At 50.9% G+C, this 13,829-nt stretch overlaps 1 protein-coding gene across 1 annotated transcript; it reads right to left on the bottom strand.

Annotated features, from left to right (window-relative positions):
* Nucleotides 1-484: 484 nt before the first annotated feature.
* LOC133930187 (uncharacterized) lies at nucleotides 485-967 on the bottom strand. Its single transcript, XM_062376863.1, has one exon. The coding sequence runs from the start codon at nucleotides 965-967 to the stop codon at nucleotides 485-487; it is 483 nt and encodes a 160-aa protein (XP_062232847.1).
* Nucleotides 968-13,829: the final 12,862 nt, after the last annotated feature.

Below are 13,829 nucleotides of genomic sequence, written 5' to 3'. Positions count from 1 at the left end.
TAGATCTGATCTGGTGTAACATGTGTACAGAGCGTGCTCTGGCATACCTGATGAAGCCCAATGAGATGAGGCTTGCATACAGCTTGGTGTTCCAGGCACGAGGTGTTAGGCGCCCGTATAGTGCCTTTCGCAGCTGCAACACCTTGTGCTCTTGATGCTCGACGATAAAACTTGGTGGCTTCTACATGTTGACCTCCTTAGTGAGCTCCCTGTTCAGGAATGTGGACTTCACGTCCATATGGTGAAAAGACCGGTCCTTGTGCACCGCCAGTGCCAGCACTGCGAGTATCAATTCCATTCGCGCAATGGGTGTGGACACTTCTTCAAAGTCGAGACCAGGGGCGGATCCACCGCTAGGACGAGCCTGGGCGGCCGCCTGAGCTCCCCAGCGTGGTGTTGTCCTGGCCTGTGAGGCCCACTGGTTGAGTGGCCCAGGCCCACACAATTCACAGCCCACAAAATGCAAATGAATGCAACCCTAATCTCAGCTGTTCTCCCTGTTGTGGTGTTTCAGTTTGGGCGTGCTGCGGCGGCGGGTGTGCTGCGGGCGCCGGGCGGCCAGGCAGGCGGGCGGGGTGCGAGTGCGGCGGCCTCGACGGGCGCGAGCGTGGCGGGCGAGCGCGCGCTGGGCGGGTAGGCGCGGCAGCCGCGACGGGCGTCGGGCGGGCAGGCGCGCGAAGGCAAGCGGGCAGGCGCGGCGGGCGCGACTCGCGAGCGCGGCAGGCAGGCGTGCGCTAGGCGGGTGCGCACGGTGGCCGTGAGCGCGACGGGCGGGCGCGCGCTGGGCGGGCGGGCGCGGCCGCCTCGACGGGCGCGCGAGAGTGCGGCGTGCGGCCGACGCTGCGGCGGGCAGGCTGCGGCCGTGCGTGCGCCTTGCGGCCTGCGGTCGTGCGTGCGGCCGTGCGTGTGCCTTGCGGCCTGTGGTCGTGCGTGCGGCCATGCGGCCTGCGGCCATGCGTGCGGCCATGCCCCGTGCGGGCTGCGGCTATGCGTGAGGTTACATTTGGCATATTTGCATAATTGCATATATATTTACCTTCGGTTCTTTTCCATTCCATTTTGCAGGTTCATATGGTTTTATCGATTTATGTTGAAGATCTTTTCACCTCGCCTACCTATTGTCTTAATTACGGTATTTTTTTAATCTCTTCTTAAAGTTCGCCCTACCTACTTTGTTTGTCTGGATCCGCCACTGGTCGAGACCCTCATACTGAATGTAGCCTTTCACCACGAGACATGCCTTGTGCTTTAACAGTTCACCGTTCTCATCATACTTCATGATGAGGATATCACTCTTTCGGATACACACACACTGAGTATTCCTCCAACAATAGGTCCATTGACACGAGCTCGTGCACGTCAACTAAATCATGAGGTGAGCTCGTTCCTTAGTGTTCCTTTATATTTTGATAAGGATGGGATGAGCTCGTGCACGTCAACTGAATAATTATGATGTATTGTTACTTAGGAACATGGGAGAAGAACAGCAAGGGCGCCCAAGCCAAGGTGGAGGTCCAATCAAGTTCGAGTCCGTTTCGGAGTCCAGGACCAGCCTGCACTAAAATCGTCGCCCAGGACGTATACGGACTCCGTTTTTGACGTTCTACACATGGTTGGAAAGCTAAGGAGATAAGCTTTCGAACGGGATTGGTCCTATGTCCAAATTCTTTCTGAGTCAACAGGAATCATCGAAACAAGTAGACGTCCAGAATCTATCAGGGTGCTGCGCCACCATCTTTTGGGCCGTTGGGCCGTGTAACGTGTCGGAGTCCATTAGGGACGCATCCAGGGGTCCTTGGCTGACCCTAGTATTTTATATACAGTACCCTCCACCCTAATTAGGGTTGGATTTTGCTTAGATATTGATCTACACACAGATTGTGAGATTTTCGCTCTTGTTCCGGACCGACTAGGCCGCCGCAAGTGTTTGTGGAACCCCAACTTCGAGTGCTTGAATTCTATTTGCAATATTTCAGATTGCATCTTCTACGTTCTTGCTTGTGTTCTCGGTACGCTTGCAGGGATTGAGCCTTCTTGGCGAGGTCAATCGCGCGACACGGTTGATAACCAACGGAGCTATGGTGTAGTGATTGCAAGGGAGACGATCTGTTCGGGTCGAAGCCTTTGGATCATCAACGTCGAGTTCTCCACCCACCGACTTATCTCTACCTATCGGAAGATCAGGCCAACATTACTCATCACTTCACCTTGAACACCCACTTCAACCCGATCGACCAACGTCCAATCGGTGGATCGATGAGCTCCCATGTCTCATTGTCCTCGATCGACCGCATCTCCTCCAGCATCGCACGATGCTAGCACAGCTCACCCTCAACCTCGATGAAGGTGGCTAACTCCTCTACACTCACTAAGTGTAGCTCGTCCTCGTCGAGTTCTCGGACCGCCTGCCCATGTGGTGTGGCGTCGCCCAAGATGTCCTTGATGGTTGTGGAAACGGAGCGGCTCGTCATAATGTTCGGTGTTAAGATACTAGGATGCATCAACTAGTGGTGTGGCAAAATGAGTTGATGTTGGTCGCCCTGGCATTGTAGCAGGTCACTCTGGCGTCACACCAGGTGGACATTTGGCCGCGGCAGGTAGACATGTGGTTGTGACATGAGCTGGAACCTCCAGCACCACCTCTGACCTCTGCTACCCTGCGTACTCGATGGTGAAGTCACTGTCGAGGCTAGTGGTCACTGGCTCATCTGTCATTGACTAGTTGTAGCACCTCTTTCATTAAAGATCACATCACGAGAGACGTGAAACACGTCGTGTTTGCGGGTCGAACAACTTGTACACCTTGGTCCCTAGCTTGTATCTTAGGAACACCATTGGTAAGCTACGATCATTAAGCTTCTGTAGGTTCGGCTTGGTCACCATGACATGCGCCATACAACCAAACATGTGCATGAATGAGACATTAGGCTTCTTCCCATGCCAAGCCTCGAACGGGGTCATGCCGCTTAGACTCTTGGTTGGCAACCGGTTGAGGAGGAAAATCGTTGTGGTCACTACCTCTCCCTAAAACGTCGCTGGCATCTACTTCGCCTTGAGCAGACAGTGTGCCATCCCAACGTTGGTCTAGTTGCGTCATTCCACAACACCATTATGTTGTGGGGAGTATGGTGTTGTGAGATGGAGCTCGACTCCCTGCTCAGTGCAGTACCGTTCAAACTCAACCGTTGTGAATTCACCACCCAAATTAGTCTACAGCACACATAGCTGTCGTCCGGTCTTCATCTCGATGCACGTTTGGAATTCCTTGATCGCCGTGGCCGCCTCATCCTTGTTGGTCAGCAAATGTAGTCACATGTAGCTGTCGTGATCATCCACAACAATAGGAAGTAGTGCCTCCCACCATTTGCCAGTAGAGTGATGGACCCACATAGATCACCATGCATGAGGTCTAGGAGACTCTCGGCTCAGTAGTTGGCCTCCAGCGAGAATGCAACACATTGTTGCTTTCCAGTGAGAAAGCTGTTGTAGCCCTCACCGACATGGACGATCGCTGACAAACCACGCACCATCTCGTGGTGCACCAACTTTTTTAGCGTGTCAAAGTGCAAATGACTAAAGGGCATGCCAAAGCCATACCTCATCATCTTGCTACGCGCCGAGGTACACCGATTGTGTGATGTTTAGTTTAATCGTATACAACCGGTTCTTGGAGCACATTATCTTGGCGAGAAGACGACATTCCTGGTCTTAGATCCGCAACATTCCCCCTTCGACCAATGCTTGGAAGCCTTGCTCGTTGAGCTAAGCAATGCTAATGATGTTGCTCTTCAGCTTGGGGATGAAGTACACATCCATGATGGTGCGATGCTCATCGTTCTTGCACTTGAACAACACCATTCCACGGCCTCGGATGTCGATGATAGAGCTATCCCTGAACTTGATCAAGTTGACAATACCAGTGTCGAGCTCTGTGAACGCATCGCCGTTGCTGGTTATGTGATTGATGGCGCCGGTGTCCAGATACCACACATCGCTCTGGCCCTTTCCTTCACAACTAAGGTTCACCTGCTCTCGAGTCTCATCGAGCTCGACGTATCCTGGGCATGTTAGCTCATCTGAGTCGGTGAGGGAGGGTGCACACATGTGCCATCAGCAGGCTCGGCTCATCGTCATCACCCTGTGCAAGGTATACCGGCCATTGGAATTGCCCTTCTTGCGACTCGGCTTTCCACAACGGCTTGCACATCCACCACCCTTGCCTGAGTTGGAGGAGCCCTCCCTCAGATGCTAGTCTTTTAACTGCATCATCCACTCTAACTCAGTGAACAGGAGTTGCCCGCTCACATTTGTTGGATCAGCTTGCATGCAACGATCCTCGATGGCCTTCAGGTGGCCGGTCACCTCCTCAATGGACAGAGTGGACAAATCAAAGAGGGTTTCAATGGATAGGGCAATATGCGAAAACCTAGGAGGCACCACACGCAGGTACTTTTTGAGAATAGTTGTTTCATCAACGACCTCACAAACAGTCTCCATGTGGTTCACCAGACCGCTCAGCCGCAACGCGAAATCCTCCACCACCTAGCCGTCATGGAACTCGATCGCCTCATACTCCTTGCAGAGCTGCTGGGCTTTCGCTTTCCGCATGTGATCGGTGCCAACACACATAGCCTTGAGGCTATCCCAAGACTCCTTGGCGGTGGGTTTGCTCACCAGCACGGACATCATCTTCGACAGAACCGCCCAAAGAATGGCCTCTAGCGCCATCCAATCTTTTGTTCCTCGGTGGCATCGATGTTGATGGCGCCCCACAGCCCACGAGCTTGGAGCGTCACCGTAGTTCGTTCGAGTGAATGTTGGATACAACACTAAGCCTCCGACCTCTCGTACCGTATGTTGCATCATGAGCGCACAACCACCATCATCATGGTTCCATCCTCAATGCAGAAGGGGAGAGGGAAACCCGCGACATCCGCATTATTGCGAAGTCGTGGAAAGCTTCGAGCCTCCCTGAGCCCATGATTCCGGCATGGTGCAGGAGCGGAGAGCCAGGCTCTGATACCACTTGTTGGCCTACAATCCTTTTCGGGCACTCATGAGCGCACGAAAGAATGCAAACGACCACTCCTTGATCACTCATGAGTACTCACGATCACTCCTCGACCCCACTCCTTGAACACTCACGATCACTCCTCGACCACTCAAGAATTGCTAGCGACCACTCACACGAGTTGGTCACGGGAACGTAAAAGCACACTGATGCGAGACAAAGCGAGAGAGAGAGAGAGAGAGAGAGATTTGTGCCACTTAACATCGTGACTTTTTGAGTTTTCTTCTTCTCTTATTTATAGACTCGAACTCCTGCACCTGGACTCTTACATGCACTCATGCTTCGCAACTTGAGCTGCATCGCACGTCACATCCAACATGGGCCACGAAATTTGTACTAACATGACACACATCTTGTCCTACATTTTAGTCCTATACCTATTGCGCATACCCCATACATGCATGGAAACACACGCTTTGACTCAAAGACAAAATGAAAAGATAAGAAACTTGCATCAATAAGTTATTTTCCAACATTCCACACATATGTCTTCCTCCTCTCCGGTAGGTTGTGGGTATGGCTTTGACAGTGAGCCTTGTTGCAGGTGAGGGCTACAAGAAGAAAGAGGCAGCAACGTGCGACGACAACAATGGTGGTCAGGAGTGACCACATCTAGGAGGGGGTGAGTCGGGAGGTGCGCATTTAGCGAGGTTCAGGAGGAGGAGGAGCAGGGTCGATGCTCAGCATGTTAGGCGAGTCGGCGGGCTAGCCACAATGCTCAACAATGGTTCGATCTTGACATGGAAGATGATCATGGTGGCAAGCGAACTCTATCTAATAGAAAATAAAAAGTGAGCATGTGTCAATGTGGGTTCCCAGTCGCATATGCGATAATCCAAGCCTGTAGTAGACGTGAGTAAACTTGGCTCGGCCAGGCCAAAGCCCGAATAGGAAAAAAAGGAAAAAATCAATATTGTCTCACTCAACTATTACTCGAGTCCGTTTGTACATCTTAAACCATAAAACCAGATATCCTAGATCCACCTACTATTTAAACTGGTGCAATTTACCTCTTTAACTGGTTTTGATGGTGATTTCATCCTACGTAGCAGTGGGCCCCACATGTCATATGACATCTCATTTCTTCTTCTTCCCTCTTTTCTTTCTCTAAAAAAAAAGAAACCAGATCAGAGCTATGGCAGAACGTCCTCCCCACACTGCTCCTCTCCCTGCTCTTTGGCGTCACTGGCAGCTGGGGCTTGGGGTCAATGATGGACAGTACAGAGGTGGTCACGCCTACAGACTCACCCTTGGCTATGATGCATGGAGGCATGCACACCGACAAGGAGATGGCGGCTGTGGCGCACTGGTGGATGGCGGCTGTGGCGCACTGGTGGATGGCGGCGATGAGGCTACGGTAGGAGATAGGGGAGTAGCTCCCCGGCACCGTGCCGATGTGAGGGAGCCACAAGTGAGCTTGGCTCGGCCGGAGATGATGCGAGGTGCGCACAAAACGAAGGGGATCAACGATGGGGTCTCTCAGTCAATGGCGATGGCGGCCACGATCGAACTACGATGTCAAGTTGTTGTGCAGGGGCATGATGGTGAAGGGGTGCGTAAGCACGCTCATGGCGCATTGAGGCCGTGGGTGGCCTCAGTAGGCATCATGTCAGTGGGGCGACAGTGGATGGCAGCAGCTGGTGATGAAGCTCGTCGCGGCACTGCTTCAATAGAGAGGCAACGAAGGTGAGCTCACAGCTGAACTGAGGGTGTCACCAAGGTGTTGTGGCTGCAAGGGATCAGGACAGGGCTCACCGAGAACAAAGATCAACACGGTGAGCTTGCCGCCAGACTTGGAGAAGAAAGGCACACGGAGGGTACGACGATGACTACATGGATCAAATAGAGTCGGGACTGGAATACTAAAATAATCAAAATGATGATTTCCATGTGTAATTGGAAAGATAAATTTCTGGTTGACTAATCTTGTGCTACTCTCCCTCGCCGACCTCACCCCAACCACACACTCTGGAGGCTCATCCAGTCTTGGTGTCCGAATTTAGACACTAGTGTAACGAGAGAAGCTGTATGTTGCAACCGACATTGTCAAGAAGTTGTTGTCATCAGCATGTTAACCGCCGGATGATGTGCTTTGTAAGGTGCTGAGGTGGCTTCGGAAAGCAAGATGGTGTAGTGGTACATGGTGGATGCTGGTGTACTCCAGCACGTGTTCTACCATATCGTGTCCTGTGCCAAAATCAAGAGCAACCTCGGTAATCAGGGGAGTTTCAACATACCAACTGTCGAAGTGTGCTTGGCTCTCGTCCGCGTGCTCGATGTATTCAGGACGAGCTCTGACCGCTTGTAGCCGACAGCCACGACCTCGTTAATGCGTTGATCAACATGCTCGTAGACTTTGAACCACGTCCCGGTGGCGCAGCAAGAGTGAGCGCGGTGCAGCTGCTGGAGTCCATGACCGAGGAGGCTAGTGCTTTGGTCCTTGGGAGATTGAGGCTGAAGCTCTTCCATGCCATCACGGTCATGGTGCGTGATCGGGTGTCCCCAGGCACGATGCACGTGGCGTTGTGCGTGCTCTTGCATGCGTGCCCATTGGTTGGAACCATGCGTTGATCATGGAGGCCAGCGCAGTGCACGAAGCTATAGTGCTAGAGCTTGTGGTGCCATCATCACTAGGCTCTGGAGCGGGAGAGAGTTGTGTGACAGAGCTGACGATGGCGCTGCTCATGGAGCTGTGCATGTGCGCAGACGGACACGCACCCGTGGCAATGCACCCTACGGGCCTCATCGTGGTGGCCCGACGGATGAGAAACTAGCTGCTGAGTCATCAAGGCCAATGCCATGTCAGCGAGACGCTGCCGACAGGGCAGGCTGAGTTGTCGCTAGTATGATGAAACCACCATCAAAACCAATTAAGGGGGTAAATTGCACCGGTTTGAATAGTTAGAGGAGGTGAAATATCTGGTTTTACGATTTGGGGGTACAAACAGACTTGAGCAATAGTTAAGTGAGGCAATATGAATGTTTTCCCAAAAAAATCTAGCCTAAAGAGGCCCGATGATGCTTACCGAGCGTGCCTAGATAGACGGGACCAAGCCCAGCCAGAATAATTAATACAAATGCAATCTAGCTCAGCTCGATCCTGGGCCCAAGACCGTCCCAAAAATAGGCCTGGTAGCTGCTCATGGGCAGGCTTGGGCATATATTTCTCGCCAAAAAAAATTCGTGCTTTTTGCTAGCCTGACTCAAGCTCGGAGCATAGAAAACTAGGTTGGGTGGCACTAGGCAAGACCGGTCCTCCACACCGAGTGTGATAAATTGATGGAAAATGTTCATTTTGTCTCCCTCAACTATTTCCTGAGTCCGTTTCTCCCCCCCCCCCCCGCCCCCTCTCAATCGTAAAAACAGATATTGTTGCTCAATCAATCAACCAAACCGGATTTTTTTTCCTTCTCGTGTGGTTTTGACCTTGGTTTTGTCCCATGTGGCTCACGTGTGGCAGTGGTCGTCCACATGTCAAATGACATGTGGCATGAGTTATTGTACACGTAGACATTCTAGTCCTACATTGAAAAAAAAAGACACGGGCCCATGTTAGATGGCGCACGCGGCTGCGCCATCATCGTCAGGGAGGGGAGAACCGGCACGCCGCCAAGGTGGTCAGCCATGAATCCCTTGTGGTACCTGGCCGCTACTGCGGGTGCCTACGAATGTGGGGTCCAAGTCATCGTACGCCGGCTGTAGCGACAGCGAGAGCTCGCTGAAGTTGGTGGCAGTGTCTATGAACATCGGAAATGCATGTGCACACGCTTTGGGGCTAAAAAAGAGGCTCGGGAGGGTGCCGTGGGGTGTGGCTGGTGCTCCGATGGTGTTGCCTTGGCTGGTACGGCTTGACCGATGGACAGTGATGATGAAGAAGAGTGAATGAGGAGGTGCTCTCAGTGAGGGCCTTACACGGGCACGAACAGGAAGAGATAGGGTTGAGAAAGAGAGGTGGGGCGTGGTAATGCTCGGCGTGGGCTTGAATCGGATGGGGAGATCTTGCTGGCGACTAGCGATGAGCAAGACAGAGCGACAGTCATGGTAGCTTGGTGCGGAGGCAGTTGCGGCTGGGGAGAGAGAGAAAGGGGGGACTAGGAAGGTAGAGTAGGAGCAGGCGGTGCTCACCGTGGGGTCGAACTGGATGAACGACATCCGAAGCTAGAGATCGACAATGGTCGGAGCGGAGATCGACGGCGGCGGTGCTCTATTTTTGGAAAAAATTAGGGGAGCTCGGACTTCGAATTCCTAAAGTGTCTTCCTCCGACGGAGCACATTGCTCATGCGTCCTCAACCTCTCAGTGGCAAGCTCACCGCCGTGGTCCGCGCCTTTTTTCTCTAGCTGTGATTAGCCGTGAGCTCACCTTCATTGCCTCTCAATCAGAGCAGTGCTGCGATGTGCTTTATCACCAGTCACCGCCATCCACCGTCGCCCCGCTACCTCGATGCCTCTGTTGCGCAACTACGGCCACCCACGACCCCAGTGCGCCGTGGGCGTGCTCATGCGCCCTTCACCGCCGTGCCCCTACACCACAACTTGTCATCGCCGTTCGATCGTGGTCGCTATCGCCATTGACTAAGTGGCCCCATCGTCGACCCCCTCCACCTTGCTTGCATCTCACATCATCTCCGGCCGAGCCAAGCTCACCTGTGGCTCCCTCACAACAGTGCGATGCCGTGGAGCTACTCCCTTATCGCTCACGCCGACCACAGCCTCGTCGCTGTCGTCCACCAATACGCCACAACTGCCATCTCCTTGCCAGTGTGCACTCCTCCGGGCATCGCAGCCAAGGGTGAGTCCATGGGGCGACCACCTATGCGTTGTCCATCACTGACCTTGAGCCCCAGCCGCCAGTGACGCCAAAGAGCCGACCCCCGGGGAGCCGCTTGTGGTGGACGTGTCCCTGATCCTGTCGGGCAACAGGGGACCGGAGTAGGTGGTGGAGTGGTGGACCGTGACGTGTGAGTCCTAGCCCTCGCCGGAAGGTTAGCAGTGTATTGTCTACGTGGATGCCATATTAGCAAAATTAAAATACTTGGATGACACATCAGTGTCACCTAAGACAAAAATGGGTTCAAAACCTCACATGGAGGAAAAACATCTGGTTTTGATAGTTGAGATATGTAAAATATCTAATTTTGCGGTTAAAAGATAAAAACGAATTCGGACAGTAGTTGAAGGGAGTTAAATAGACTTTTCCCTAATTTGATACCCCTCATCTTTTGAGATAATTGGACCGGGCCGCGTCGGGAGGGGCCCAAAGCGGCAGAAAAGGAAGGAGCACGGAGTCACGGATGCGCGCAACTTTCTTTTAAATCCTGTTCACGAGTTCCGAGGTATGAGCGAGGACGAGAGAGACAACCAACTTGTTTCTATTTTGGCTTTTGTGCTTAGTTTTTTCTTTAACTCTATTCACCGGCTACTGTGTGCGTAGCAGTAGTTCCACTGCTCAATTTGAACCGTCAAGTTATCATCAAGTGACCACACACAAAGGCGAGGACCGACACATCCAGCGGTGGAGCTTGAAGAAGCTAAGAGAGAGAGACACACACACAAAAACATTCGACTTAGTGTTAGTATATAAGAAGTGAAATTTCATGTTTACCAAATAATATATAATTCCACGTCCAACTTTGGCCTCACGGATGCTCCGCTGGACACGTCCTCTGAATCCGTTCGTTACTCCTAACGTGCGTACGCCGTGAGGGGAGAGGAAGCGGGGCGGCGGCGGCGGTCAGCTCGGACCAGCGCCGCTCGAGCGGAGCGGGTCGGCACAGGCGGGCGTCGCCCGCGCGATCGAGGTGCACGGCTCGACTGGGAGGCGAACGATAACTCGCTGACGACGCCGGCACCAACCTCGCCTTCCCCATCACTAGAGTAGTGGAGAAGATGTAGGCGCCGGCCAAGGACCCGCCGTCCGTGTCATCACGTCTGTGGCGGACCTGGAGGAGGCCGACGGGGTGCTGTTCGGGTTACCGACGAGGTACGGCGCCATGGCCGCGCAGATGAATGACTCCATTGTTGGATCAGCCCCAGGATTACACACGTGAACTTGTGGACACGGCTTAGTCGAGTCCGTATACTAGTGCTTAGCCTATATAACCAGACCGGGATCGTGGTATGAGAGAAATAAAACAAGAAAAAAAAAGGCTAATCTGCCGCGTCCTCAGCAAATTTGTGTGTTGTCTTGTTGTTGTGTTCGTGTGATTGTTTGATTCTGGTGAAAAGACAACATCCATAGGTGAGCTTTGGGAGGAACAGAGATCATTGCGTGCATTCTTTTTTGAGGACCACGATAGTTAGTTCGTGCGAACAGTGGAAGAACCCTCTATCAATGGATACACAACAGCATGTGCTTTTTTAAAAAGCTTCACTTGCCCCATGTTATATATCCTCGATTACTAATGACTGATTATTGCTGGTAAGTCGTGAGAGGACCCCATTTTTCAATCTATCTCTAAATTGATAGTGCTTTCGTGTTAACAATAACATTTACTGTCTACCACGAGACAATCAGACAAGCAGATTCGACCAGATGTTTATCTTTTCCATTTAGATGGTATTCCATGAGTGTGCTCCGGCTTAGCTGTGACAAGTGGCTAATTTGGTTCATGTTGTTGCTTAAGGTTGTAGTTTCACATGACAATCGAATTTATTTCAAGCCATAATTGTATCAGGACAATGTTGTCGTTCTTTAGATGAAGTAACTGAATCCATTGTTTCCCCTTCTTACAAATGTTTGTTTCAGTGGATTGTGACAGAAAAAGTGTTTTCCATTATTGCCAAAATATTATCATGTGAAGGTTTCTGTTGTATAGCAATTTGAACTTTGCAGGCTTGTCTACGAGGATTTTGAGCATCTCTGGTGGAGCTGAGCAGTGGTTGCTATTACTGGTCCAGTCTAATTCAAGTTCATGAAACCGATAGCGTCGTTGCTACCTGCATTGAGCAAATCTAGAGTCTGAACAACACCGCAGCTCATATAGAAGAACATATGGTTACACCAATTTTAGTGAGGCTTATTTCATTCTAACCATGAATCGCGATTTGTGTTTTGTTATCAGCCAAATAGTAACACAAGTGTGGCTCTCATATGCTTTAAAATGATCATTAAGTATGACATCCAAACTTTCATGGTTTTCTAGAGTAGAATGGAAAACTACCAGTTTGCTCTCTGAGTTCTGAAAAAAAATCAAAAAGTGAGAAACCAAGTTAAAATGAGTTTTGATTTATATGTGATGAGTGATTGATATGCGTGTTGATTTATTTTGATGTTCTTGAGATTGCATAGGCATGCTTGTATACTGGAATGTTGATCTTGACTAATCAAAATTGTGGAAGAATCGGAGTCGGCGTTTTTGAGTTCAGGAAGATTGTGCACGCCGGATGATCCGGCGCTGTGGAAAATGAACGTGCTAGATGGTCCGACGTTCAGACCAAGTACACGCTGTAGTAATGCAACTCAGAAGAAAAAACTCAAGTGCACATCGGATAATCCTGCAATAGAGAGATATGGACACCGGAGTATTTCTTGCAGAGAGCCTGCAAGTTGGATTTGTTGTGCCAAGTGCTCATCGGATGTCCGACGATGCTGGATAAGAACGCCGGAGAGATCGTTGGAGAATTTCTTATAGAGAGGCTCCAAAACTTGGGTCTCGCAAAGTTGTGCTTGTCAGATGTTCCAACGATGGGTTAATGAGCATGCCAGAGTATTTTCTGTAGAGATGATTTCAGATTGCGTGGTCTGAAGAATTGCACATGCCGGATGGTTCGACTCTCATGAGGTGTGCACGTTGGACCATCCGGTGTTCACGATTTCTCTTAGATGTGCTTTAACTGAGGATTTTGATTATGGACTAATCTATAATGGAATTGGAGATATGTGCTTGCTTATCTAATGTTGTACCGGTGATTGATGCAACTTGGCAGCCGACGACGGGATGATCAGGGCCAAGCAGGGAGCTTGGTGCCGAACGATTGATGAGGCCGGACGGACAAGGGTGATCCTAGTTGTGCATATGGAGGCTAAGCAAAGCATGAAAGGAAGGATGAAGACGATGTGTTGACAAAGTCAAGTGAAGAAGATGCATGTGCAAGTGACAAGGTGACCCGATGGACCGTGAGCAGGAGAGACTTACCGGTGGTCAAGATCGCAAGATGGAATACATGTGTCAACATCAGGATGCTTGCTTGAGCTCAAAGCAAGCAGCAGTGAGTCACGCTTTGAGAAGTGTGCGAGGTGGTTTCATGGTTTGACCTCAAAACCATGGAGGGATGGAGTGCAAATGGCATCATCACGAAGCAAGATCGAGGCGAAGCTAAGTCATGAAGGTGTCACAGCCGTTCGATGAACAGAGTGAAAATATACCAAAATGCTCTAGTTGTAGGTGGAGACCATTGTATGTGAGGGGTATTTTATGAACAAGAAAACTTAAGAACTAAGGCATCCCTCTAGGTCTCATAGTTGTAGGGAGAGTTGTAGGGGTAGAGTTGTAGGTAGATTTGTAGGACTAAGGCACCCCTCTAGTCATCACTCTCGATTTTACAATTGCTATCAGAGCGGTTTGATCACCTGTTGACCTTAACCAGTTTTGTGATCCATAGGTGACAATGGAGAGAAGTGGGAAGATTATGTTGTTTGATGGCCGTGATTTTTTGTATTGGAAGGTGCGCATGGAGCTTTATCTTCTAAGCCAAGTACAATATGGGAAATAGTTAATTCCAACTATGAGATCTCTGCTGCTTTCATGACTCAGGTTT

Source organism: Phragmites australis, chromosome 10 (genome assembly GCF_958298935.1).
Source record: "Phragmites australis chromosome 10, lpPhrAust1.1, whole genome shotgun sequence".
NCBI classification, from domain to species: Eukaryota; Viridiplantae; Streptophyta; class Magnoliopsida; order Poales; family Poaceae; genus Phragmites; species Phragmites australis.
Note: the sequence above shows the minus strand (reverse complement) of the source record. Positions and strands in the feature narration are given on the sequence as shown.